This window comes from Columba livia, chromosome 20, assembly GCF_036013475.1.
Source record: "Columba livia isolate bColLiv1 breed racing homer chromosome 20, bColLiv1.pat.W.v2, whole genome shotgun sequence".
Lineage (NCBI taxonomy): Eukaryota > Metazoa > Chordata > Aves > Columbiformes > Columbidae > Columba > Columba livia.
Window position 1 is genome coordinate 7,067,064 of NC_088621.1, and position 27,062 is coordinate 7,094,125.

Consider the following 27,062-nt stretch of genomic DNA (forward strand, 5'->3'; position numbering starts at 1 on the left):
CAGTAACACCAAAAATTGATGCTACATTTTTCCAAATGTCCCTGATAATGGAAACTGTTGTGGTGAAAACTATGATAACGTGTTATTCTTAATTTATTGCATTAACTTCAGGCCCAGGAAGACGCTGAGAAGCTGCGTTCGGTTGTGATGCCCATGGAGAAAGAGATTGCAGCACTAAAGGAGAAATTGACGGGAGCTGAAGAAAAAATAAAAGAGTTAGAAGCATCAAAGGTGAGGTGGAGTTGTAATTGTATCCTGACTTATATCTTGCACCATGCTAGTTTGATGCAGATAGGTGAAGTCACATTTTGTAAGAGAGAAAAGGGTGTATTGTGAAACTCTTCATACATAATACATCTCCTGTAGCTCAAATAACATATTTGGCCTATATATGTTTTCCTGTCTTTCTGTTTTGAGTGTTGCATTATTTGTGTGTGATATGTGCTTAGCTTAAATTACGTGACTTCAGGTCTCCTAGTATTAAAAAAGAAAAAGCTCTAGAAAAGTAGCTGCTTTGCACCTCTCCAACAGCCCAGCCTTTAGATTATTGTCATGCTTGCAGCCACAGAAAGATTTGCATTGACAGAAACATTTGAATCTACTTCCATTCAGCGTCTGCTGTATTTGCCTTCTTTTTGCCTTCCTGTGTAACCTCATCTGGGTGTTCCTGCTCCATGGGGGGATTGCACTGCATGAGCTTTGAGGTCCCTTCCAATCCCTGACATTCTGTGATTTAATTTTCTAATCTGGGCATAAAACTGAAGCAATATCTGCAGAATTTTTATATCTTAAAATTTAAGCAAACCTCAGATTCATAGAATGGAATATTGGTCATTGCTGGCAAGAAATCAATGTAAGTGATTTATCTGGCGTTCCTGTCTTCTTCACATATGTCAGAACCCTTATTGAACTTTCTCATCAGCTGTGAAGGGTAAATAATATCTATATCACTCTAAGATAGTTGCATTTAATGTACTGTATTTTATCCTGAAAGTCAAATAGGCTGAAATTGTGAAGTAACTTACCATGTGGATGTCTTTAAGACATAAAAATGAATATCTTCCTTTTCTTTTGGGTCACTTGCATTCTCATTTTAAATAGATGCTCATCACTTGCTGGAGTTCATCCTCCTTTTTTTTTCTTTCCTTTTTATTCCAAGCTGAAGGTCTGTCTGAGATTTGGTAGAACAGTGTCATTCATTTCACAGTCTAAAAGATTTTACTACATTGAGAGTCCATGCTTGAGTGTTTTCCTTCTTTGTAGATTCTTTGTGCTTTATATATCAAATTGTTCTGTCACTGAGATGGTGGATTTGTCTCTTTGTATTCAGGTTAAAGAACTCAACCATTATTTGGAAGCTGAGAAGTCATGTAGGACAGACTTAGAGATGTACGTGGCTGTTCTCAACACACAAAAATCAGTCCTGCAAGAGGATGCAGAGAAGTTGCGGAAAGAACTGCATGAAGGTACCTATATAATAATAATAATAATAATAATGCTTTTCACTCTTTTACACTAAGGATGCAAAAACCAGCCTAGTTGTTGCGTCTTTTCTGATCTTTTATTTGAAATGGATTTAAAGAAATGGTGGGGGGTGGAAGCAGTACTTGTAACCATGAAAGCCCTTAAAATGTTTACAGAAGAGTTGAATGTGGAGCTCTTTTATGATGGAGAAAAACAACAGAGCCATTCATTCTCCTGAGAGATGCTATTGAATTTCTGTTAAGTCCTTATAGTATTGTAAACTTCCTTCTTATTAAAGTGATTTTACTGGTGTCTTTTATTTGTGTACAGTTATGGGCATTATTTCACAGAATCCCAGAATGTCAGGGATGGGAGGGGCCCTGGAAAGCTCATCCAGTGCAATCCCCCCGTGGAGCAGGAACACCCAGATGAGGTTACACAGGAAGGTGTCCAGGCGGGTTGGAATGTCTGCACAGAAGGAGACTCCACAACCCCCCTGGGCAGCCTGGGCCAGGCTCTGTCACCCTCATTGAGAAGAAGTTCCTTCTCAAATTTAAGTGGAACCTCTTGTGTTCCAGTTTGAACCCATTACCCCTTGTCCTATCACTGGTTGTCACCGAGAAGAGCCTGGCTCCATCCTCCTGACACTCACCCTTTAGATATCTGTAACCATTAATGAGGTCACCGCTCAGTCTCCTCTTGTCCAGCTCCAGAGCCCCAGCTCCCTCAGCCTTTCCTCACACGGGAGATGCTCCACTCCCTTCAGCATCTTTGTTGCCCTGCGCTGGACTCTCTCCAGCAGTTCCCTGTCCTGCTGGAACTGAGGGGCCACAACTGGACACAATATTCCAGGTGTGGTGTCCCCAGGGCAGAGCAGAGGGGCAGGAGAACCTCTCTGACCTACTGACCCTTCTAATCCACCCCGGGTACCATTGGCTTCCTGGCCACAAGGGCACAGTGCTGGCTCATGCTCATCCTGCTGTCCACCAGGACCCCCAGGTCCCTTTCCCCTGTGCTGCTCTCTAATAGGTCATGCCCCAACTTATGTCAATTCTGAATGCCTGGTGGTGGAATGGAGGTGTAACTGCGCGTGTGTGCCAGTACAGTGCACAATCACTGCAGAGGAACGAAAACACAACCTTCTGTTGAAATAAACAGGGACACAGAAGACAGTCTTTTGAAACCAGTACTAAAAATATAAACTATTAGAATTCATGAATGGATTTGAGGCGTTAGTGTTCTAACTGGGAAATCTTCCTGTCGGTATTACATCCCTAATCACAAGCCAAGTTTGGGAATTAAGAACTTGTCATCTTTCATCCTGAATAGTTGTTGAACAAAGCCTGGCTGTTTCTGATTAGAACAATAATTACTTTTATTTGTGAAAACGCTTCTCTTTGGAAAAGAGGTTAAAAAAAAAATGTGGTTCAGAAGGACTCTTTCTATTTTTGAACAGTCTGCCACCTCTTAGAGCAAGAGCGGCAACAGCACAACCAGCTGAAACACACCTGGCAAAAGGCCAATGACCAGTTCCTGGAGTCTCAGCGCTTGCTGATGCGGGACATGCAGCGTATGGAAATTGTTCTGACCTCTGAGCAGCTCCGACAAGTTGAAGAGCTGAAAAAAAAGGATCAGGTTACTTGCTGCTTTTTTTTTTAGTACTGTAAATTTAATGTGCTATAACAGATATGGAAATCATATGCTGGAGACAAGTTATTTAAGTGTGTTAATATTTCAAAAAATGATAGCTGACAGTTCTCATAGAAATTCTCTATTTCAATGACAGCCGACAGTTATAACCAAAACTCTCAAGTATTTTAATATTAATGTATGTAGTAAATTTAAAAATAACGTTGCCAATATTGTTAAATGAAAAGGTAATACTATCCAGAAGTTAATCTTGGAGGAAGAAACAGTCCCCTGTGAGTCAGAACAGCTGGGTTAAGGATATTAGGATTGCAAGATTTCCTTCTTTTTAGGTTTTTCCAATACAGTGCTTAGCTCAGGCATAAATTAAGAACTTCATTTTAAATTAGCTTATGCAGTTGGTTGTGTACATGCTTTGAGTTAGTGTTCCATGATGTCTTTTCATTCTTTTTCTATATGCTGTATTTCATAGTTTAGAGTGATAAAGGCACTTCACGTTTTCACATTTTGTTTTAATGTTTGTGATCGTATAATGGCCGTTAGTGGGGCTGTAAGTGACACAAGTATATTATGAGGTTCTATACAATAGCCAGTGTAGCAGCTAGTTTTGTTACTTATTTGTTAATGCCTAGAATAAGAATTTTGATCTAGGTAATATGTTCTTTGAATAAAATTATTCTAGAAGATGAATTTGCCACTAAACTTGAAAAGCAAGTTCTCCTTTAAAGTCAGTTTGGGCTCCTTGTGAAATAAACACTAGATTCTTAACCATAAGAATCCTTATGACGTAAAGATTGGGTTTTTAACCAAAATAATCTTTTCCAGTGCCCTCTTTGTAGCTTCGTTTAGCATGAAAGCTGATGACATGGCTACTACGGCAAAACTGAATCCTGCTTACGTGTTGTCTATTGACCACTGATTTCTAGGAAGAAGATGACCAGCAAAGGCTTAGCAAGAGAAAGGAGCAGAAGCAAAAAGATTCAGATGATGAAACAAAAGCTTCATGTTCTCTAGCCCCTGAGGAAACCCTTGCCCAGCTCTCTAATGAAGAGGTAAAACAACTGGATAGTTCAACACAACTTTGAACACTCGTGCATTCCTCAGGGTGTTTGTTACAAATTCAAATGCAAACTTAGTGCCCTTTATTCTCTGTAGTTTATAATTCTTATTAACCAATGAGAAATCTTTGGAGTTCCACTTAAATATATAAATTCTTGCCAAAGCCAATTAAAATTTGCTTTTACCACATCTGATAATTAGTACCCAGCATTTCTCTTGTACCATGCTTCTAGGACAGACTATATAATTTTTCTTGCTTGTTTTTCAATTCCAGGTGCAGGTAAATAGCACCCACGGCTCAGTCCATTCACTGGATGCAGACTTGCTTCTTTCTTCTGGCGAATCTTTCAATAAATCTGAGAATGATATGTTCAAAGATGGACTACGGAGAGCACAGTCAACAGACAGTCTGGGGACATCTGGATCTTTACAGTCCAAAGCTTTAGGATACAACAACAAAGCAAAATCTGCCGGGAACCTGGATGAGTCAGATTTTGGACCACTCGTTGGAGCAGATTCAGTGTCTGAGAACTTTGATACAGCTTCCCTTGGGTCTCTGCAAATGCCAAGTGGGTTCATGTTAACCAAAGATCAGGAAAAAGCAATCAAAGCAATGACACCAGAGCAAGAAGAGACTGCGTCACTTCTTTCCAGTGTTACACAAGGAGTAGAAAGCGCTTACGTATCTCCTAGCGGTTACCGCTTAGTTAGCGAGACAGAGTGGAACCTGCTGCAGAAGGAGGTGCGTACCCAGGGCCTGCATCTGCGACAGGTTGCAGGGCTCTTCTTCATGAAAGCTCTTCCTAATTTGGGTCTTTTCCAACCAAAATGCCCCTATGATTGTATGGTAATTTGTTTTACAAGGAGTCAGGTGCGGAAGGAAATACGTAGCGTCGTATGTAGCTCTTCACTTTTCACTCTTGGAACACTTCTGTAGGTAAAGCACATCTGATGTAAACCCTGCTAGCTGATTCTGTTTGTGGGAAACTCACCTTTCCTAAATACATGATATTTTTGCAATTGGGGGATGGCTGGTAGAGGTAGTTGTTGATCTTGCAAATACATGAGAAGGTGAAAAAAGTTGGGAGAACTCAGAAGGGGAAAATAGGAGGTTGAGGAAAGGACATTATAGTGCAACTGGAGTGACTAGGAAAGCACAACGGTTAACAAAGGGAGCAGAGCTAACAATGCTGGTTTGTGCAGCAGGGAGTTTTAAGGAGGGTTGTGCATGGAGTGCAATTTAGAAATGAGTAGCCAAGATACGCATAACAGACAAAGCTACCACAAAGGAAGCTTCAGAAAATTGTTGGGGACTTGCATCATCAGAAACCGATTTCTGAGAGCGACAGGCTGCAGATTAAACTTAACATTGTGCCAGTTTCAGAATGGGTGACCAAGGAAATTGTTGCTTCTGGGTGTTCTGCCTGTCAGTTTTTCAGCAGTGTTCTGTGATGCCAGTTCACAGCTTGCATTTAGTTTATTCCTAAAAATAAGAGTATTGTGGGGCTCCTGTGGTTACTCTTTCAGAAGAAGAGAGGCCAAGGAGCAACACTTTAGAGGGAAGAAAGGGGAGGAGGAGAGAAGATAATCCATAGTGGGTAAGAAGGAAGACAATGGGGGAAGCGGGGGGGAGGCGGGGTGCGCAGGTAAGAATGCAGTGGAAGAGACCAGGCAAAAGACAGATCAGATGAACTAGCAATATTTTACTTCCTCAACTTGTTGGAATTCAACTTATCAGCAAATCATGACTTAGGGAAGTCTCTTCAAATCTATTTTAATTCTTTTTGGTTTATTTTGTGTTGCTACTAATTTGTAATATCTGGAGAAACAAGTGTCATGATCTCAGAGCTGAGTTAAATCCTCTACTCCTGAGTATTTCCTTGCCCTGTTGACATTTTGATGACATTTTACTTCAAGCCATTGTTAGAATTCGGAACAGAAATGCGCTGCTTCCCACACGTTTCTGGAGGCAGGAGGACAGGCGGGGTATGTGAATGCCGCTGGCTGTGGGCGGGACATGGAGCAGAAAATACAAATAACATTTCAGCTCAAACCTGATTTGCAGCTGGAGCTCTGGTTAAACTTCCATTTGTTCCCTTGGCCAAAACCATTACAATGTCAAACTGGTAGCTGGTTTACTCTTTGTTTCCCTGCTGCACACCCAACCCTTCTTTTTTTTTTTCTCCAGTTTGGTTTCTTTTTCCCAAAACCAAACCAAAACAACACTGTAGTACTGTGTTTATAATTTGATTTGTAATACAAAATAATTGCACTAAAAATGCTATCACCTGTTAAAAGGTTTTCTCGGAGATGTTTGTTTCTGTACTGACAATTAAGTAATATATTTCAGAAGGACACACTGAATGACTTGATGAACTCTTGCATGTCATAGCTTATTGCTTTTGTGCTAGCAGTGGGATTCGTGCAAGGAAAAGCTGACGTGCTGCAAGCAATTTCCATTATCCATTACTTTTAGAGCAACTTAATCTTGCCATTACATGATTCTGCCACTTTGTTTTATCTGTAATATTTTGTGATCACGCAACACACCTGAGAGTATGCAGTATGCATTCCTTGAAGAATTTTATGGCCTTTATGGCAGGTGAATAACTCTTGTGCTCTCCAGGTGCAGAATGCAGGGAACAAGCTGGGAAGACGCTGTGATATGTGCTCGAATTACGAGAAGCAGTTGCAAGGGATCCAAATTCAGGAGGCTGAGACAAGAGACCAGGTGGGACTTCTCTTCTAGCTTTAGCAAGATTTTTGCAGCTCTTCAGACAATCTGCTGGTTTATTCATTGGGTTTAATTTAACAACATCAGCATACTTAAAATCTGGATAACTTGTGACATTTTATTGCCATAGCCTGGTTTGTCATTGGTATGTGGTCGTGAGCACTGCGTGTACCTATTTATCAAGGATTCACCATTGAGAACCACTTTACCCAGTACTATACGACCATGCAGTAAAGGCATGGTTCTATAAAAAGTGTTGTGCTCATGCTGAAGTCAGTATCTTTCATAATTTATATTGTAAAATGCTTTTCATGAACCAAATTCTATTATCTTTGATCCTGCAAGAATTGTTAACAGCAAAGGAAAAATCAGATTACTTCATTCTGACAGTGTAAAGTGACCGTAAAGTATTGGAGAACATATGTTTCCTGCCATATACTGAACAATTTTCAAATGGTATGGAAGGCATGAGTCACATTCTGCTTTGAAATAAGTGACTGAAGTCATTATGTGGCCATGGTCCAGTGCAGTTTGATGTCCTGTGTTTTCTTAGAGCTGTAATGCAGGGTATTTCAGAAGAACAAAAAAAGGAACTTCTGGGTTGCCGTAGGATTTTATTTTGCGATTTGGAGGTGCAGTGAGGCGCGTTATATTTGTGCTCAGGAAATAAACACTCCCCAAAAAAGTGGAAAATTAAATTATTTTGTTGTTACAACACAGGTGAAAAAGCTGCAGGTGATGCTGAGGCAGGCTAATGACCAACTGGAAAAGACAATGAAAGATAAACAGGAATTGGAGGATTACATGAAACAAAGTGCTGAAGACTCCTCTAATCAGGTACAAGCACTTTGTAACCAGGATGGTAGGAATCATGAAATGTTTTTCAAAAGTATGTAACAAGAACTGGTCTTCTGGTAGATATGGATGGACTACCTGCTGTAGAGGCAACAAAAATGAGAACCTCTGGGGTTAGTTATGCTCCACCTGAGTCTGCTGCAGTTTCTAGAGAAGTCTGACACGTCTCTAACAAAATAAACTTTAGTGGATGGATTAGTTTGAAATTTCAAAGTATATGTTAGCAATGATAACAGGGAAGAGAACTTCAGTGGTTATTTCTTCAAAATCTGTTTCATGCTTTGTGTTGTTTCTTTTTTTAAAGATCTCTTTGCTTATGGCTAAGTGTCAGAAGTCAGAGAACTTCCTCAGTGAACTGCAGCAGGCGTTTTTGCAAGCAAAGAGGAGCGTCCAGGAGCAAATGGTAAGAGGGCTTAAGCCCAGAGATGACTTGGCCAGCACTGTCTGGCCCTTGGAGCTCAGTGTGTTTGTCAAAGGCTTTGTTTTGCTGCCCAGGCAAGCTTGGCTGGAGAGAGCTGTGCATCTTAACATGTGAAGTTACCGACCAGACGAGCTCTGAGAGCACAGCCAGCTGATGCATAAATACAGAAGAAAACTGGGAGACTTAATGCTGTATTTGTCATTTGCTTCCTCCTGTCTGCCTATACAGTTAAGACTAATTTTGCCTTTCTTGCTGGTGCGTAGGCCGGGCAAGAGAGAACTGATTGCACTGATCCACACAATCATTTTGTTTTCCTTCCTTACAAAGGAAGGAAATTCTCTCTTTTGAAAGCAATAATAGTAAATGCGGCATAAAGAGATGCGAGCATGACCCTAAGTGACAATTTATGCTTTTCTTTACGTTGGAGGCTGTCCTGACGCAGTCAAGGGAGCAGGTTTCAGAAGAGCTGGTGAGACTGCAAAAAGATAATGAAAGTCTTCAAGGAAAACATAGCTTGCATGTGTCTTTACAGCAAGCTGAAGATTTCATCCTACCGGAAGCAGCAGAGGTAAAACATTTTTTAAATCATTAACACAAATAGTGCACGTGACTAGATCTTGCTGGAAGAATCTTTTTTATCAAAAAGCTGCTGACTCAAATAGCACAATGAACAATAATCTGGATTTTAACCCTGTTAAATCTGTGAGGTACAAAATCAGCAGTCTGATCCCACTGGGCCATCAGTGTGCTTCAGGGTGTAGCTAGATAATAACAAAATGAGTTAACTGTGGCCTGACAGCTGCTCTGTTAGAAGTGGAGCGTGAGCTTATCCCAGTTGAGCTACTTTAAGCTGTATTTTGCAACTGGGCACACAAGTGTTCAGTCACCACAGGTTGATGTAGCTATCAATTCAAGAAGTTAAACAAAGTAAATCACTTCAATCTCTGTCCAGGCATTAAGACCCATAATAATCCTGAGCCTTGAATAATGATAAGCCTTGTCATGCTTTTGGTGGCCACTCTCTTACACCCAAGCACATCAAGCTTAAAAGATCATTGGGGGTGAAGGGCAGGGGGAGAGGGTCATAAATCTATGGAGACATGAATCTTTACACATTCTTAATTTACTGTGGCCAAGCAAACTGTTTGCAATTTTAATACCTTGCTGGATGCACGATCTGGTACGGTGGGACAAACCTCAGGGTAGTATTGGGCGGGGAAAAATATATTGAAATATAACAAGGGCAAGTGTAGAGTCTTGCATCTGGGTAGGAACAACCCCAGGTTCCAGTATAAGTTGGGGAATGACCTATTAGAGAGCAGTGTAGGGGAAAGGGACCTGGGGGTCCTTGGGACAGCAGGGTGACCATGAGCCAGCACTGTGCCCTTGTGGCCAGGAAGGCCAATGGTACCTGGGGTGGATTAGAAGTGGGGTGGTCAGTAGGTCAGAGAGGTTCTCCTGCCCCTCTACTCTGCTCTGGTGAGACCACACCTGGAATATTGTGTCCAGTTGTGGCCCCTCAGTTCCAGCAGGACAGGGAACTGCTGGAGAGAGTCCAGCGTAGGGCAACAAAGATGCTGAAGGGAGTGGAGCATCTCCCGTGTGAGGAAAGGCTGAGGGAGCTGGGGCTCTGGAGCTGGACAAGAGGAGACTGAGGGGTGACCTCATTAATGTTTACAGATATCTAAAGGGTGAGTGTCAGGAGGATGGAGCCAGGCTCTTCTCAGTGACAACCAATGATAGGACAAGGGGTAATGGGTTCAAACTGGAGCACAAGAGGTTCCACTTAAATTTGGGAAGGGAACTTCTTCTCAATGAGGGTGCCAGAGCCTGGCCCAGGCTGCCCAGGGAGGCTGTGGAGTCTCCTTCTGTGCAGACATTCCAACCCGCCTGGACACCTTCCTGTGTAACCTCATCTGGGTGTTCCTGCTCCATGGGGGGATTGCACTGGATGAGCTTGCCAGGTCCCTTCCAATCCCTGACATGCTGTGATTCTGTATAACTTTCTTCAGCTTGTGTGATGGTAAATATAGTACTGTGTATATCTGAAGATCATAATACAAATCTTTGCTAATTGTTGATTCAGGAGCTCCGTGAGCTGATTTTAAAATATCGTGAAGACATAATTAGTGTGCGAACAGCAGCAGATCACCTGGAGGAGAAACTCAAGGCAGAGATTTTATTCTTAAAAGAACAGATTCAAGCTGAACAATATTTGAAAGAAAATATAGAAGAAACTCTACAGCTGGAAATAGAGAATTGCAAAGAGGAAATAGGTGAGCAAGGGTAAAACAGTCTCAAAACAGGAATATTAGAATTTGGAAAGAAAAATTAACACTTGATTTTGTGATAAGTGGACTTATCTGAATTTACAAAACTGCTTTTGATGGCAGATACACCAAAGCTGTGCAACTGAAAACAAAAGTACGATTATTTATTTACCTTTGAGGTACCTTTAACGTAGCACATGCTTAATTCTCTTTTAAATAGTAATAGAAGTAAAGAGGGTCTGCCCAGTTTCCTGTGCTTTGCTTTAAATTAAATTTTAATATTCTTGTTTTTCAGCTTCCATTTCCACTTTAAAAGCTGAACTGGAAAGAATAAAAGCAGAAAAGGAACAGGTAAGGAGCCCTTACACTGCAGGGTTTTTTTTAAACAGAAGAGGATTCTTTTTCTCTGCTAGTTCTATCAGTAACACTGGGTGTCTTTCACATCAACCTCTTCTCATTAGAGAAAATGAACTTTTTTTTTCCCCTGTCTGCTTTTGAGGTGCCAGTAACACCTTAGGCATATTTTTGTATGATGCCTATTATGCGAGTGTTGGGAGAGAGAGAGAGCTGAATGAAGGGGAGGATTCTGAAACATGTCACATTATTGTTCCTTCATCTCGGCCTGCTCTTGTGCTGCTGGAGGGCTGGCTGACTTGTGCAGCTCACCTTTCATGGAACAGTAGAATGGTTTGGATTGTAGGGACCTTCATACGCACCCAATCCAACCCCTGCCATGGGCAGGGACATCTTCACCAGATCAGGTTGCTCAGAGCCCCGTCCAGCCTGGCCTGGGATGTCTCCAGGGATGGTTCATCCACCCCCTCTCTGGCCAACCTGGGCCAGGCTCTCACCACCCTCAGTGTCAACAATTTATTCCTCATGTCTGGTCTGGATCTCCCCTCTTCTAGTTTAAAACCCTTGAGCTCAGGCATGGAACTGTGCAGGAGAGAACAGCTGTGTTGGAGCCAGTGTGGGACTGGGATGTGTTCATAGTTCTGTTCCTTTAAAGGTGTTTTGCCTGTTTATTAATCTGTAACCTAAATATTGGGTTAACTAACTCCTAACTAATATTAGGCTACCTGGTAATAACCAAAATGTCACGTTTGGACATTTCTCTCCAGCTCCAAGAAATAAATGGAGAGAAAGAGATGTTCCTTAGGTGTTTTCTGTGTGCCTAGGAGAGATGATGGTGCATTTGAGTCCCAGGAAGAACACATAGGCTGTACTTCCTGTATGGAGGAACTGTGAGAAACCGAAATGTTAGGAGTTTTAGTTAATACTTTTATTATTATTATTATTATTATATAGTTGGAAAGTTCTTCACAGGAAAACCTGCAGCGGCTGGAGAGTCTGCAGGAAACGAAAAACACTCTAGAAGAACAGCTGAAGAAGGAGACAGCAGCCAAGGTAGTTCTGATGTCTGGACATGGAGTACATAGAGATGTTTCATGATGATCAGAGTGTGGTCAGAGGATGTATCACTGCGTGAGGGTGGAAAAGGAAGCTTTTCAACCTTGATAAGATTCTCTCACTGAAATAGTGCCCATGGGATGCAGTTTAAATCCTTATCCCAGTCACTTTGCGCTGGGATTTGTAAAGCAGTGGATCTGAAATGCTGCTGTCATATCTCTTTTGGGTTGTCTTCCCATGCAATTCCCTGCACTGCCATTTCTGCATATAGAAAGCGTCCTGACTAACCAAGCCCTGGTTTGAATGCTGTGATACTTTTGAATAAATGTCTCGTTGTTGCTGTAGGAAGGAGCCCCACTTTGGCAGTCAGATGAATTGGGATCTGATTTTTCACTCTATATTTTTTTCTTCTTCCACAACAATGTAGTTTTATTGCCACTATCAGATCACTGCCCTTCACCTATGGCCGTGTTCCATTACAATTCAGAAATCTGCTTTTTTTATTTGAAGATCTTTGGACATAGCACTGTTAAGTGTCATGGGGCTTTTTTTATGTTTAACCAGTTGAATCACAAGAATGTTTGTTTGATGTGTGTTAGGCCCCGAGTCTGCAATTAGGAAAATTAAAGTGTAGACAGAACGATTAATTTAATTTCTTGCCAGGATTCGGGGAGTAACAACGCTGCTTTGCTTTAGAATCAGGCTTTGATCGGTTTATACAAGCTTCTCCTGTTGTATTCAGTTTCACCATAACATAAGAATCTTTCTCTTCAGGCAAACCTTGAACAGCTGGTATTTGAAGAGAAGAACAAAGCTCAACGGTTGCAGACTGAATTAGATGTCAGTGAGCAAGTGCAGAGAGATTTTGTAAAGCTTTCTCAGACGCTTCAGGTAAGAGAAGGGCAATCAATTTGTAAGGTGCTACTTTTGTTCCTTTACTTCTCTAGAGCTGTATAAAATAAGTACCAGTTGCAACTTTTCTTACATTGGTATTTATGAACTATTTTTGAAGTCATTTGTATAATAAACTGATAAAGTATAGTATTAGTATTAAGCCTATTGGGGATTTTATTCTGATGACTTGATTCCAGCCAATTCTCAGCAGCAAAGATACACAATTATTGTACTAACAGGGATGCAGATGGAGAGATGATGATGGGAGTGATGATGAAGGCTTGCTGGAGTTCCCCAGAAAGCGGCTTTTTATTGTAAAAGCACAACTGCCTTACGTCTTATTCTCCCATTCCTGGTTCTAAATGAAGCTCGTGCTCCTTCATAGCTCGCGTTTTTTAGCCAGTGATAACTTGCCGTCTCTTGGGAACGTGGTGTGTCGGCGGAGGGTTTGCGGCCGCTCACTGTGCGTGTCGGTTCCCCGCAGGTGCAGCTGGAGCGGATCCGGCAGGCGGATTCCCTGGAGAGAATCCGTGCGATCCTGAACGACACAAAACTGACGGACATTAATCAGCTCCCTGAAACATGACACCCTGACGAGCGGGCTCCGAGGCTGCATTGGGGGTTTTTAACTCATCTTTATAGCAACATTAATTATTATTTAACTCTAACCAAAAGAGCAGAAGACAACAGAGAGGAGCAATGACTAAGTTTTGTTTCTAGAGGGGAAAAAGGTTTCGTACTGGGCAGGAAGAGAGCACAAGGGTGACTTGCAGTGTAGGAAGGAGAACTTTCTAATGGAAACACTAATGAGTGCGGTGTTTCGTGTTCCACCGAGTGGGATCAGTCCTTACATTCTGAAAAACTTCCCCTCTTTCAGCCGACTTCGTAACCTAATATAGAGTTTTGGAACATTTATCCCCCCGTCTTTCCCTCTTTCCTGTCCCCCCACTACTGTGATCAAAGTAGCTGCTGGAAACCGTATTGTCCCTTCAAAACGTTGAAGAGCAAAGTGGTTGAAGTTTTTCTGTTTGAATAGTCAGTAACAGTATTCAGCTAGCAGAGAGAATGAGGTGTAGAGTATGCTGTATGAATATTTTATATTAAAATATGACTTTATTAGCAGGACACTGGATATTGATCTTTTTTCGTAACTCAGTACTTTTTTCCTTTGTTGTTGTTGTTGTTTTGCCATTGACTTTGTGTTGAAGAACCTGAATGCTGCTGAAATGTGGTGGACCCGAGTGAGCTGGGTGTCTCCTGAACAGATAAACGCTCATCCAAAAAAACCCGAAAAATGTACTGAGAATTTAGCTCCTTCAAGTTTTTCCGTTGGATTCTGATACTTAACGAAAAGCACAAGAAATGCACTGTTTTGTAGTCTCTTTTCACAAGTGTAATTGAGAATCTGGAACTGTGACTGGTTCTTTCTCATCTCTAAAGCTGAGCAGTACCTGGAATCCCTTCTCTGTGTTAAAAACAAATAAGCCGGTATATATCCTATGCATTGCCTGAACGCGGGGTTTTTGCAGGTCTGCTGTGCTGACACGGCGTGTAAAGCCGGTGTAAACGTGCCGCTGTTCCCTGGCTGGCACCACCGGAAGGTGCGGGATGAAGCGCTGAGCGTGACCCACGTGTTGTGGGTCTGGACGGTGTGTGGAGCAGCATCTGCACCCCAGAGCACAACACGAACGCGCAGGAGCCGCACGGGTCTGCTGGTTCACGTATGAGAGGTACCGTGCAGCTCTTTCTGCAAAGTACAGCACCGTGTATCGCTCCGTGTTGACTCCTGCACTGTCCCCTGTTTCTATAACCATCTGTTTAAATTACACTCTGTAACACGACAGCGGAGGTGAGAAATTCTTGTCATGGATCAGGTGTAAGTTTGGGTTTCTTGTTCTTTAAATGTGTGGCGCCAACATGACCGTTCTTCCTCCTTTTCTCTCCTTTTGTCGGCATTCCCTGCGCGCAGTTGGATAGCGGTGGCTTCACGTGCGGTCACAGGTATTGTTAATTCTAGTGGTGCAAACAGATTTTGAACTGGCCCTTCCTTACAACTCCATTAAAAGAAAGGAGGCTGAAGGAGCAGATCACTCCTGTCCAGAATTTATAACTTAGACTTTCCTCCTTTACTTATTGTTTTCTTTATATACTTGACCTGAAGGTGATGAAGAAAACCAGAAGTGACAGAAAATGCTTCCAACTGTAATGCACATGACTATATTTTAAGTCCTTAAATCTGATTTTTAGCAGTGTATATCCTCCTTCTAGCAGTGGTTTTGAAGAGGAATGCCTTAAAAACAGCCAAGCAGCAGCATACAAACTCAATCCCTTGTCACTCATTGCAAGAATTAAAGCATTTTATTCACCCTAGCAATTAATTCCTTTCATAATCCTGACACCCAAAGCCATTTTCCCTACCTTAGTAATGACTAGACTAGGGATGGCAGAGCTGTCATCTTAAGGTGACACTTCATGTGCAAGTGAAACTGAAATGTGGCTTAGGTTCTTTATTAATTGACTATTACCAGATTTTGTGGGGGTTTTTTTAACCTTTCTCACCATTTGCTGAACTATGAGGTGACAGCAGCTGCCTCCTGGTGCATAAATCAAATATCGGATGTTTTGCGATGTTTTGCGTTCACTTTTCCAGGAATTAGGGTCCGATCCTGTTGTGTAAACTTTGGAGACAAAAGCAAAATAGGCCTTTATTAGGAACTGCAGAATGAAAAGCTTTTTCCTGTGTTTCCTTCCTTCCCAAAAACTGACTTTACCTGGTTCCTGGTACTTCACCTGTGCAGCGGTGATGAAGGGAGCCTGGTGTTGTGCAGTGAAACGACAGCAAATCCTGTACGTCCCTTCAGCCAGCTGGACACGTGAGGAAATGCACATGAAGGTCCGTGCAGAACAATAATTTTGAGTTGAGTTTCTGGGCTGTCCCCCTAGTCTGAGCGAGCAGGAGGCTCTTGGCCTTTTGGCGTCCCTTGCTGGCCGTGTGTCGGTGCCCATCCCCAGCAGCCCTGCCCTCCTGTGTGCTTGGAACAGGCGGAGCCAGCTGTTGTAGCGGTTCAAATAGCTCAGGGCTGGCGTGGCTTTTCCTTAGTGTATTTTTTACGAATCGTCGATGTGACGAGCGGAGCTCCCGCGGAGTTGCTGGATGCGGTTTTGCACGCGTGTGCGTGAGCACTGGCGCGTTGCTGTGGGTGGAGGAAGCGGCAGGCGCGGAGGCGGCTGAGCTGAGACCTGGTGCCGGCCACCAGCTCCCGGCTCTTACACCAGGCACCCAAAGAACTCGCTCTTGGTGCGGAGAGGAAGGGCGTAGCTACCGTGTGGTTCTTTCCCTTTTTACCACCTTATTTCCATCATGCACCCCAACACCTTTACTCCTGTTTTAAGTACCGGCTGTGACCATTTTAGAGATGAAACAAGAGTGAGATTTTTCACCAGCCGGTGCAAGTTTCTGGTTTTTAAATTAGAAACCTGTTTGCAGCGGTGGTGGAGATGCTCACTGTGCTCACAGCTGCCCTGGAGGGCTGTATCTCCAGGAACTCCAGCTGCTGCTCCACTGCAGAAACTTCAATGGGCCTTTAATAACAAAACAGTGTGTGCCAAATTTGCAGAGCAAATTTAAAACACTGTAAATTGTTGTAGATACTGGGTGGATTATGGTGGTATAAGTTGTAAAACAAATACTCTTTCCTCCCGTCCTTGGTGTTCTGGAGCGCGATTGGAGTGGGCAGTAGGTTCTCCTCGCTTAGTAAGAGATTCTTACCAGGCACTAATCGTAACCTGGCAGATCAGCTATGATATGCATGGATTAGAAACCTGGATTCTGTTCACAGAGGCTGTAAAAGGGATGAGATCCGGTTTTGTATGCATTCCTATACTTGTATAGTCTTAATCTGTACAAAAACCAAGTGTTCTTGCAGCATGTCCGGTAACCTTGTTACCTAACAGGTACTAACAGCTCCCTCTTTTCCTTACAGCTCTATCGGGCACCTCTTACCGTGCCCCTTTTGTAGCGTGCAGTGCGACTTTTCAAAACTGAGCTCGACCGTGTCACCTTTTCTAAGGGCTGGGGGGAGGGGACAACAGTTATTTATTGTCCACTAAGGTTTGTCTACAGCAGATAAAAATTGGCCTTTGAATGTCAAGAGGGACTCCAGTGCCATCTTTTGCTAAAGGCAAACCGAGTGTTTGGAAGTTAATACTGCATTCCGGTGAACCGAGCCATTGGTGTCCTGTGCAATTGTGGGTGTAGAATTCTGCTGTCCTCAGGATTCAAGTGTAACCATTTGTTAACTGTGTTGAAGGTGTGTCCTTTATGAAGAAAAGTGTTCCAAATTAAAAAGAGCTGCTGAAGTGTGTGCGCTTCTCTGGTCTTTCTACTCCGCCTTGTGCCGCAGACCTTCCCCGCGGTACGAGATCGCTCCAGGGTCACCCCGGACAATTCCCCCACTCCTGAGTGAGCTGTAAGTATCGCACTAAAACATATTTCAGGTTTGAAATACCTGCTGCACAGTCTCCCTCCCCGGAGAAAAGCTGAAAGACACAGCATGTAAGGAGTCTTATCAAAAGTATTTTATTTCACAGTCCCATCTTTACAAAATAATAGGTAGAAGGCAGATTGGTCAACGTACAAATGTTAAATATACAAGTGGAAATAGTAGGGAAAATTAAAGCTCGTCCAGCCTTTCGGTGTAGGTTCCTTGCTGTGCACGTGTCAGAAGTTCACGTGGTTTCTGATGTCGTTGATCTGTTTTACCATTTCCCTTATGTGTTCCCCCCTTCAAGAAAAAGAAATTCAAGTCAAAAGGCTGCAAGTCATTTTTGCTCAAAACTGATCAGGAAGGAAAACAGTTCAGATGGCAGAAGCAGGGGATGAGAGCACAGTTGCAAGTCATTTTGTTAATTAGAGGCTGGGTACAGACTGCCAACAGACCCTCAGGCAAAAAGCAGACTTAAAAGCAGATTTAATTTAATAGCAGCACAAGGTGGCCAGTGCTGCTGTCAGGAGCTGGCACACTTTATGCCTTAGGCCACCTCAACAAGCTGCAGCTGGTGGCTCAGCCGGCCCCTCCTGCAGCACAGAGCTTCAATCAGACCCTGAAACCAGACAGAACCGCTCATGTGCGTGTCAGGGCTGGAGGTCAGGGGGGGATTCAGCTCGAACTTACTCTTCCCTCAGGACGCTTTGGATGCACTGGCTCTGGTAGGCACTGAGGGTGATGCTGGGTTTTCGGGGGCTGGTGCCCTTTTCCATCTTCTTCTGCTGGTATTCCTTCTTCATCTTCACCTAGAAGTCACACGCAAAAAGAAGAAAGAGCCCAGTCAGCATTGGTGAAAGCTTAAAGTTACAAACTGGTGGGTCATACTGCAAGAAATACCAGTTCTTTTGGGGTTAAAATCTGCTTGCTTTTGCACACTTCCTCCCACAAAGAGAAGAGAAAGTCAGCGCTGAGGCTGAGGAAGGTGTGTCGACTTCCTCAGAGCTTATACTGGGTTGCAGAGGTTCTGTCTGTATTACCGAGGACCAGAAGTTATTTTAGTGTGTTGTTGCTGATGTAACACAAGTACCAGTTGCTGTTGGGAGGGGTGCATTCCATCCGCACGGCCATGGGGTGGGAGGTGGTGTCGATAACCCGCCAGCCTGATGCCTTATCTCACCTGTCGGATCGCGTTGCTCAGGTGCTGCAGCTGGTCGTGTATCGTCTGCAGTTCTTTCCTCATGTCTCTTTCACTGTCTGACAGAACAGGAAGCTGAGAGTGGAAACTCCGAAGCACTTTCTTCATCCTTCATGGACAAAGCAAGAAATGTTGCTGAGTTAACTTGCTATGTGATCAGTTACGCTGAGTCACCAACAGCCTTGCACTTGTGTCACTCTTCCTGAGTCCCAGGGGCTCCAGACTCAACTTTCGTCTTTCAGCTGCTCTCACAGAGTGTTTCTGAGGAGTGTTTCTGACTCGGTCTAGACCTAAAGCGGGGCTGAAAAATCACCCGAGCCCCACAAAGAGAATTTCAGAAGCCTGGACTAACAAACCAGGGTGGCACCTCCCACACCCTCTGTCCTACCATACTCGCAAACTTTACATCACAGCGCTGGACCCGCAATGCAACAGCGTAGTTTGCACTCACCTGTTCATAATATCTTCTTGCTTCTCTTTGGCCTCCTCATACTTGTCAGCCAAGCGCTCGGCCATTTCCCGCAAGCTTTTCCTTTATGCAAGTGAGAAATGTTTATTTACTTTAGATTAACAGGCACAGTGGTCTGTGTGGAAACAGGCCGAGGAGTCCAAACAAGCCAGCGGGAGCAGAGACTGAACCTACAGCCTCATTACAGCTGGAAATGCATTTGCCTCTCACTAGTTTCACACAGGACTCTGCATAAGGTATTTTTTGCACAGATGTGCATCATTCCTGATGTTTGATTTGATAAAAGCAGACAGATTGTACTCACCTTTCTTCCCGACAATAACTAAGATCTTCCAGTTGTTTCTTCTTCTGTCCCCACAGCAGCTTCACTCTTAAAATAAATACATACTTAAAATCAAACTGCCCCCAACAGTGAGCAGGATTTAGGCCACACAGAAAACGTGTCAGAAGTGAATAATGCTCCTAGGAGTACAAAGAACTAAAGACACTGAAAGATGGGCAGTGCTGAGAACAAACTCCTCCATTTTTTCCTAACTTTATAATATAAATAACTAATTTGAAGCAGCAGAGACTTAATTAAGGTTTAGTGCTCAGTACTGAGTGCTGTTGTTTCAGAGCCACTGCACAGCAGGTAGTTGCGAGGGTTTGTCTGACCTTTGCTGAATTTCCTCTTTGGCCAGGTCCTGTTTCAGTATGTACTCCTCTCTGAACACTTGCGTGGCTCTGCTCAGGAGCTGCAGACATTCTTCAGGGGGAGGAGCAGCATCTTTATCCGCTGACCTTCAAAATAGGAGAGACAGAGGTTTTTGCAGCCCTGCTCGAACGTGTTCCTTTGAAGGGCCGAACAGCTCCCAGGATTTATGGTAAGGACTCTGAGGGCTCAGTTATGGAAGAGACTATTGATATAATTAAATCCCTTTGCTATAAATAATTTTTCTTATGTGAGGAAATCCCAAGATGTCTTAAGATACTCAAAAGCCAATGGGACAAGTGATGAACAACCTAATCAGCAGAGCCAGCCCCGCTTTAAGCCAGGGGCTGCAGCAAGATGATCCCCCTCCCAAGCTCCATCGTCCCTGTTATTGCTCCGTCCCAGCTCACGTGCTGTTCCATCAGGAGCTGATGAACACACAGGATTCCTGAGGGTTGTTCCCCCAGGAAAACACATTGCCTTACTTGAGGAGCAAGGGATTGGCAGAGCTGCGCTGCAGGATGCTGCGGATGTGCTTCTCAAAGGAGTGCTGCGACTCGGCCAGGATGCGGAGAGGGGAAACAGCAACGTCTTTGTCCTCTCTGGTGCACAGCAGGGGAGGGGATGCAGGATGGACTGTGCTCCTACCAAAGAACATCACATTGGAGAATGCAGTTTAAACCAGAAAAAAAATTAAACCACATCAGAATTTAAATTGTAAAGTGAGGAACTCATCCGCTGCACAATTAATGTATTACAGCAGTAAGTCACGAGTGTTCCAAGAGAAAACATCTCAACTATGTGGTAAATCCTGCTCTAGACAAGGTTGGGGGAGCTCACGGCCCCACATCTTTCTGTTTGGCCACAGCTGAAACTGCAAGAATCATAAATATCCTACTTAAGGAGAAGGAAGTTCCGTAACAAAGCAAACACCACCTGCTTGGTCACTGTACACCTACGTAATTTCAGATAATGGGGTTTAAAAGAGCTGTAAGGAAATGTTATTTAAGAATGCTGCAGAAATAGTTTTTAAAATAATAATAATAGGTCTGTAAGAGAACCTGACATTAATGCTAACTCTGCTGAAGGCACCAGTCATACATTAAACAGTGTTCTCAGCAAGAAATAACTGAAAATAGTGCCCTCCTCTCACATGTTCACTCACGTGTGCAGATGCACATCTACCACACTACTCCATACCTTTCCCACCAACCCCAAAGTAAAGTTGCTCTGGAAATGCATATGAAAATCCCACTACTTCAAAGCAATTTAAGAACCCACTTTTCTTCCCCTTTCATGCAAACATAACTTTGGTGCCTATTAACAATCTCTATACTACTGTCTGTAAATTAATTTCTGATCTGCAGGTTCCCTCATTATAGAAATCAAGAAAACAAGAAAGAAACACCCTAAGAACCTTCTGATGCAACTCTTGTCCTAATACCCATTAAAAGTGTTACAGATTAATTATATCCCTTACAAAAACCTTATCAATAGTAAATTACTACAATAATGCTTAAGTGCTCAGCCAGGGGCTGTCTGGAAGGCAAAATTCAGCCTGTGCCCCAAGAGGTGCAGAAGTCTGGGGTGAAAGGATTAAAAGAACAACAGTAAAAAAATAATATCCTGAGATCCTTTTCCTGCAACAATCACAGATTTCAAACCAATTAACAACGTACAAGAGAGGCCTTGTAATACACTCATAGGTGTTTGTGATGCAGATCATTGTGGGTCCCAGGATGTCAGAAACGATCCAAAATCCTCTGATGGGAGCAGGTTGCCTGAAGAGAAGGAAACACAAGAATTAGGCGGTTAAACCAGTTCTTTGTTCCTGAGGCTGTTGGGCAAGTTCACTCCTCTGGAAAAGCTCTCGCTATGGCAATGCTTGCTCCGAAAGGCCTCTCCCCTGTAACTACTAATGCCACTGGAGATACAGCATGTCCTGACTAAGATCAGATGACTTATAACCTATTAATAAACATTTCTTTTTCTGTATGTTCACGGTGTTTAATACATAGCAGTGAAACAATAAAGCAGATAAAGGTATATTACAAAGCCCAGTAAATGATGCATCTTAAGCCTGACTAAGCTTAGAAAAAATCAGATGTTCTTTTGAGGCATTATTTTATCTGTAAAAGGAACATGTCAGCATTCAAAACAGACAAATCAAGCCTCAGAGTTGTCTGGGGTCAAGTAAATAGAAGTAAAGATTTCTGCTGGTTTGATAGATGATTTTCAGACAGTAACACAGGAATTTAGCTTACTTTTCTAACTGTGCATCAAGAATCTTGATGCACAAACAGCTTATTTGTATTATTTTAATTCTGTTAGGCCGAGTTCCTTATTTTTAATGGCAAGAATGCAGCAAAAGAGGGCAAATTATAAACATTGTTCGTAGCAACTCACTGATTTGGAAGCAATACAAAGGGTTTACCTGCATGGCAATGGTTTTGTACAAAGAATATGTTCAACAAAGCACTTCTGTTCTGCTCCCAGCTCTTGTAAACTGTCTTTGTCTTCTTCATCTACAAAGAGATTGGTCACAGTGCCTGAGATACACTTGACAGCCTAAGAGATTCTCACTATTACCCACATCCACCAGTGTGGTACTAGCAAACTGGTGTTCGATAGCACACTCTACACGCAACAGTGTCTTGCCGCTCACCTGAACCAAGGAATTTGTGCAGTTTATTGATCCACGTCAGCCCCACGCTGTGGACGCCAGCCTCGTGTGTGCAGTGGTACCGAGAGGGACACTTTGGATCTGAAATTTAAACAGCAAATGTAGGAGACGGCACCGAACTGAGAAAAACTCAACCTGCAAACCTGTTGAACACGTGTATCAACTTACTGTCCACTCGGCATTAACATCTTGTTGCAAGTACTAACTCATCTCCATCCAAAAACCAGCCAGATGCACTAGCCATGTTGTTACAGCTCTGCATAAAATCAAATTATGCTTGAAATACCCGATGAAACGTTTTGAACTATTCTTCTCACACCACATCTATATCAATCCACTAAATGTTAAGGGGAAGCTCAGGGAAAGCCAGGACACCAGCATTCTGACAAGCTGCTTGTTCAGAAACACACAAAGTTCATGCAACCCAACTTCCTGGCCCACAACTGCGCTGGATGCTCTAATGCTCTAATAAGCAGGTACCAATTCTTCCTTCCGGGTGACCATCCCCACAGCACTTACTTATGTACACAGGTCATCACAGGTGCAACAACTTCTGCTTCATCAGCCACAGCTGTAAGAATTTAGTATTGTGTGACCTGCGCTAAGTGAACTCTCCAGCACGTCTCCAGCCTCCTCTTGCCACAGCTTTACTGAAGACATCACACAAACCCTTATTCCAAAACCATTTGACACCAAAGATAATTTGTAAAAACCTTGATCCTAAATGAATGAGAAAAAGCAAGTAGAAGCCAACAACCTGAACAACCCTACCTCGATGCAGTTTGATTGGGCAAGAGAAATCAGACTCCAAAGGCTCCTCTTCATCTCCTGAAGCCAGTTTCAGTGCGAGTTCCAGCTCAACACATTCAAACACATACAGGGAAGGAATAAGATCGGATCTTGGGTCCCATGACTTTTCTGACTGTAAAGAGCATTGAATGCTTCCATCAGACATCATTTAAAATAGAAAAGCCAACATAAACAGCATCAAGAAAGAGTTACATAATCTAGGCAAGAGTATTAATCGTCAGGGAAAGTAGTTCAAGTCCTTTTCTTTTTTTTCCACTTAAAAAAAATTATCTCCAAAACAGGGTTTCTTCTTAGAAGATCCTCTTTACAATAGTTCATAATAATAATAACAATAATAAGTTCAAAGTTTGGTCAAAAATGCATCATCAGGATATACAGAACTGATTTTTAAAATGAAAGCATCAGAAATCACAGGGACTGGCTGGAACAGAAGGAAGACTCGCTACCTCATTACCAAAGAACGCAGCTTTGGCACCTGGCGTTCCCTTCCAGGCATCCTGCCAACCTGCAGCCAGGAACTCTGACGAAAGAAACAAAAATGTGTCCAGAAAACAACCCAAAACAAAGTACCTGCTCCTCATCCTCTTCTCCATCCAGCACCACGCAGTGGTACAGCATTCCCGACTCGGTGGCGATCACCAGGATGTTTGGGACGCAGGGCAGGCACAGCACAGCGCAGGCGTCGTAGCCGTAGTTGTCTTCTGCCGCAGGGTGCATGGGCAGAGGGCCAAGCAGCTTGCCCAGGCTCCCCATGCTGGAATAAAGATGTGTTCACAACATTCACAACACAAGGTGTGGAAGCAGAGTTCCCCACAGCCGCCTGTGGGAGTTTTCTGGACAATAACTATAAAATAAGCATCATAAAAAAAAAAACGGTGGTTTGGAGTTGTGTTTAATGTCCGTTACAGCAACTCGCACTCCTGCAGACTCGGAGTCTGCGCTTACACCTTCTCAGTGGAGATCTCAGAGAAGAAAGAGGAGCTCAGTAAAAACATTTTATGCTTTGAAAGCAACCAAGCTACCAAGCTACATTTCAACAATATCATATTTCCTAAGTTGCCCCTGGCTCTTTCAGCCTCATCCAAAGCTAAGAGCGTCTGCGCTGTGAAGGCCCCAAAATACACCTAATAAACAGCCTCAGACACACTGATCTTTTAATAGTCTGGTGTCTTCATTTCAAATTTCTGATTGTAGACAGTGGATTCTCAGCAGTGGAAACTGCACCCTTAACATGTGGATGAAAAAGGATGTCACACTATTCTTGGATTTCAGTCTCTTAGCACTGCCACAAAGAGGTAAACCAGGCTGCAATACAATAAAACTCAGCCCAACCTCCGTTACAGAGTCGCAGCCACGCTGAGCGACGGCTCCCCTACTCTAAAGTCGTACAAACATACACGCACCCCGTGAAACCAGAGGACAAAGGGGATCCTACCTCTGGAGCAGGCTGATGTACGTGAGGAACGTCTCTCCATTTTCGTACAGAATGTAGAGCGGATAGGCCAACACTTCTTCACGCCCCCGCTGCCCAAGAATGTTCTTTGGGACGGGCACTAGCGGGCCGAAGTCAAAGGCCACGGCGGTCTCTCCCAGTGACGCTGTGTACGCTCTCCTGGGGACAAGTCACAACAAGACCTGAAGCCAGCTGTGGTCATGACAAAACAACTACCTGGATACGTGCTGACAAATTACTGCTGAGCACCTGTCCCTCTGTCCCTTCACACATGCTATTCTCAGCACGCAAGTAAATTCTTCTGAGAGTACCTCACTTCTGCAGGGCAGCCGCCAGCCAGCCCAGGCTCACAGGATAAAAGAGGAACCTGTACTGGTATTTCACGTGTGGTGCATCGCTCTGTGACTTCACTAGCACAGACCCTCCAGTTTTTCCTTTTAGACCAAGAAGGAAATAAAAAGATGATCTATTTTCTAAACTCCTCACTCAAAAAGCCCTTTTTGACCCCATCTTAAAGACAATGTGTATTTTTCAAATGACTACTCTGACAAACACTAGCCTGTATAGTTTATTCCTGCTTTCTTTTAAAAAAATGGAGCAAACAGATTTTTCTTTCCTTTTTAAAAAGTGTAGCTACTGTGCTAGGAAGAAGCCCTGAGAAAATTCACATCAGATTTGGGGGTGAATTTATCACTTATTCATTAAAAAAACAAGAATGCAGAGCTTATGCTGTCAAAAGCAATTCAAAATAAAGCCACACAAACCCTTTTTTGATCGTGAGAGTCTCCTCCTCAGTGTCAGAAAGAGCAATCACTTTGATGGGCGTCTGCGGCACCTTCAGACTGTAAAACCTGGAGGAAAGAAACAGCAGCGAGTCTGTTCAGCTGGCAGTCACACATGTCCCTGCTGATGCAGGAACATCAAACTGTATCAGTCTAAAGTTTCTCCCATTCTAAGAACGGCAGGACGCAAATATCTGGTAAAAAGTCAGACTGGATATGACAAAAAAATCTCCCAAACACAATCCACTACAAACAGGTTTTACCTTATAGTGTTATCTGAAGTCAAGAGGACAATGTGGGGCTCTAATGTCTCACAGGGATACCAGGCAGCATGTTTTAAAGTCAGAGATGTTGAGCTTGTGAAGAACCTTTCCGCAATAGGAATAGTGCTGAAACACAAAGCAGAAAACTGCACTGTTGCAAGAAACACAGTTACTTCTAAATGGAAGTTGGGGCAAGAGGAGCCAGAAATCAAATTAAAAGGTTTCACAGCCATTAGCTGCATTATTCTTATAGGTGGAGGGACAGCTTTAACTTGAAGCCCTTTGTTATTTCCATAAGGACATGTGCTTTTAGCTACCACAGCTAAAGGACCCCAGAAAGGTTAGAGAACACTACAGATGAACACCTTGCAACACGTTTATTCAGGAAACTTGACAATCAGCAAGTCCCTGAGCCAAAATAAAATTTGCAGTTGTCCCTACAACCCAAATACAACCAGTGTCTTCACAGAATCATTTTGGTTGGAAGAAACCCTTAAGATTATCGAGTCAAACAAAAACCTAAATCTGGCACTAACCCATGTCCCTAAGAACCTCATCTATGCATCTTTTACACCCCTCCAGGGATGGTGACTCCACCACTGCCCTGGGCAGCCTGTTCCAATGCCCTACAGCCCTTTCCAGGAGAAAAATGTTGCTAATATCCAACATCTTCCACATCTGTGTGACCCCAAGAGAGGAGAAGCTGTCGAGGACCAGGACAAGGACGTCGTTAACCGCCTGCGGTCTCACCCACCTACAGTTCACCGTGGATTTCCCACCTTCAAACTCCGAGTTCTTCCCCCAGCGCTTGGGCAGCTCCAGCACCATGAGCCCCTTCGTACCGATGAGCGCCACATGATGCTGCGTGGGGCTTAACAGCGTCTGATACACCTCAAAAAGGGGCGGGTTTATGCAGATAAGGGTCTGGAAACACAAATGTTGCAGTTAAGCCTAGAATCACAGTATACATTAACATGGCAGTTTCTCTTCAGGACACGGATTTATACAACGGCTACAAAGCAAAGAATGAGGCAAAAACTTGTCTCTGACCACAAACCGATGGGTTTCTCTGAGGAAACACCCCCGGACAGCGGGCGGGAGCGGAACTCCCCGGCCGCAGGCTCCAGGGACCGGCTCCCTCACCGGCTCCTGTCACAACCCGCCCGGTACCGCTCCCTCACACCCCCCTCAGCGCCGGGCCGCACCTGGTACCGGCTGAGGCCGGCGGGGTCGGGCCCGCCGAGGCGGCGGAGGGCGATGGCGTGGAGGGCGCCGCGCTCGCCGTCCCAGAGCAGGACGTCGCCGTCCAGCCCGAACAGCAGGTCGCGGATGAGGGGCGGGCGCGCGCCGGCGGCGGGAGCGCGCTCGCGGAGGCGGCTGAGCACCGCGTGCTGCGGCAGGGCCGCGCGCCACTGCTCCGCCGGGCCCCATTCGGCCGCCATCGCCGCCGCCAAGCGCCACTTCCGCGCGTCATC

At 43.8% G+C, this 27,062-nt stretch overlaps 2 protein-coding genes across 7 annotated transcripts in view; one reads left to right on the top strand and one right to left on the bottom strand.

Annotated features, from left to right (window-relative positions):
* RABEP1 (rabaptin, RAB GTPase binding effector protein 1) overlaps positions 1 to 17,118 on the top strand; it is a 39,916-nt gene extending 22,798 nt beyond the window's left edge. For 2 of the 6 annotated variants that reach the window (XM_065037097.1, XM_065037100.1), the window contains exons 5-18: positions 112 to 231; positions 1,331 to 1,466; positions 2,921 to 3,099; positions 4,038 to 4,163; positions 4,445 to 4,912; positions 6,797 to 6,901; positions 7,625 to 7,741; positions 8,064 to 8,162; positions 8,608 to 8,748; positions 10,267 to 10,456; positions 10,746 to 10,801; positions 11,759 to 11,857; positions 12,635 to 12,751; positions 13,239 to 17,118. In XM_065037097.1, the coding sequence (XP_064893169.1) occupies positions 112 to 231; positions 1,331 to 1,466; positions 2,921 to 3,099; positions 4,038 to 4,163; positions 4,445 to 4,912; positions 6,797 to 6,901; positions 7,625 to 7,741; positions 8,064 to 8,162; positions 8,608 to 8,748; positions 10,267 to 10,456; positions 10,746 to 10,801; positions 11,759 to 11,857; positions 12,635 to 12,751; positions 13,239 to 13,340 (2,055 nt within the window). In that variant the 3' untranslated portion in view covers positions 13,341 to 17,118. The remainder of the gene's footprint in view (positions 1 to 111; positions 232 to 1,330; positions 1,467 to 2,920; positions 3,100 to 4,037; positions 4,164 to 4,444; positions 4,913 to 6,796; positions 6,902 to 7,624; positions 7,742 to 8,063; positions 8,163 to 8,607; positions 8,749 to 10,266; positions 10,457 to 10,745; positions 10,802 to 11,758; positions 11,858 to 12,634; positions 12,752 to 13,238) is intronic. The other 4 variants (XM_065037095.1, XM_065037096.1, XM_065037099.1 and 1 more) reach the window with 3 other exon arrangements.
* Positions 17,119 to 17,310: 192 nt separating this feature from the next.
* NUP88 (nucleoporin 88) lies at positions 17,311 to 27,051 on the bottom strand. Its single transcript, XM_013366879.3, has 17 exons — positions 26,793 to 27,051; positions 26,342 to 26,511; positions 25,588 to 25,713; positions 25,307 to 25,393; positions 24,525 to 24,701; positions 23,660 to 23,843; positions 23,051 to 23,201; positions 22,262 to 22,360; positions 22,031 to 22,121; positions 21,276 to 21,377; positions 20,082 to 20,240; positions 19,560 to 19,685; positions 19,210 to 19,275; positions 18,888 to 18,968; positions 18,419 to 18,545; positions 17,929 to 18,047; positions 17,311 to 17,538 (listed from the first exon to the last, which is right to left on the bottom strand). Exons 1-17 carry the CDS (start codon positions 27,027 to 27,029, stop codon positions 17,475 to 17,477), a joined length of 2,166 nt encoding a protein of 721 aa, XP_013222333.2. The 5' UTR covers positions 27,030 to 27,051; the 3' UTR covers positions 17,311 to 17,474.
* Positions 27,052 to 27,062: the final 11 nt, after the last annotated feature.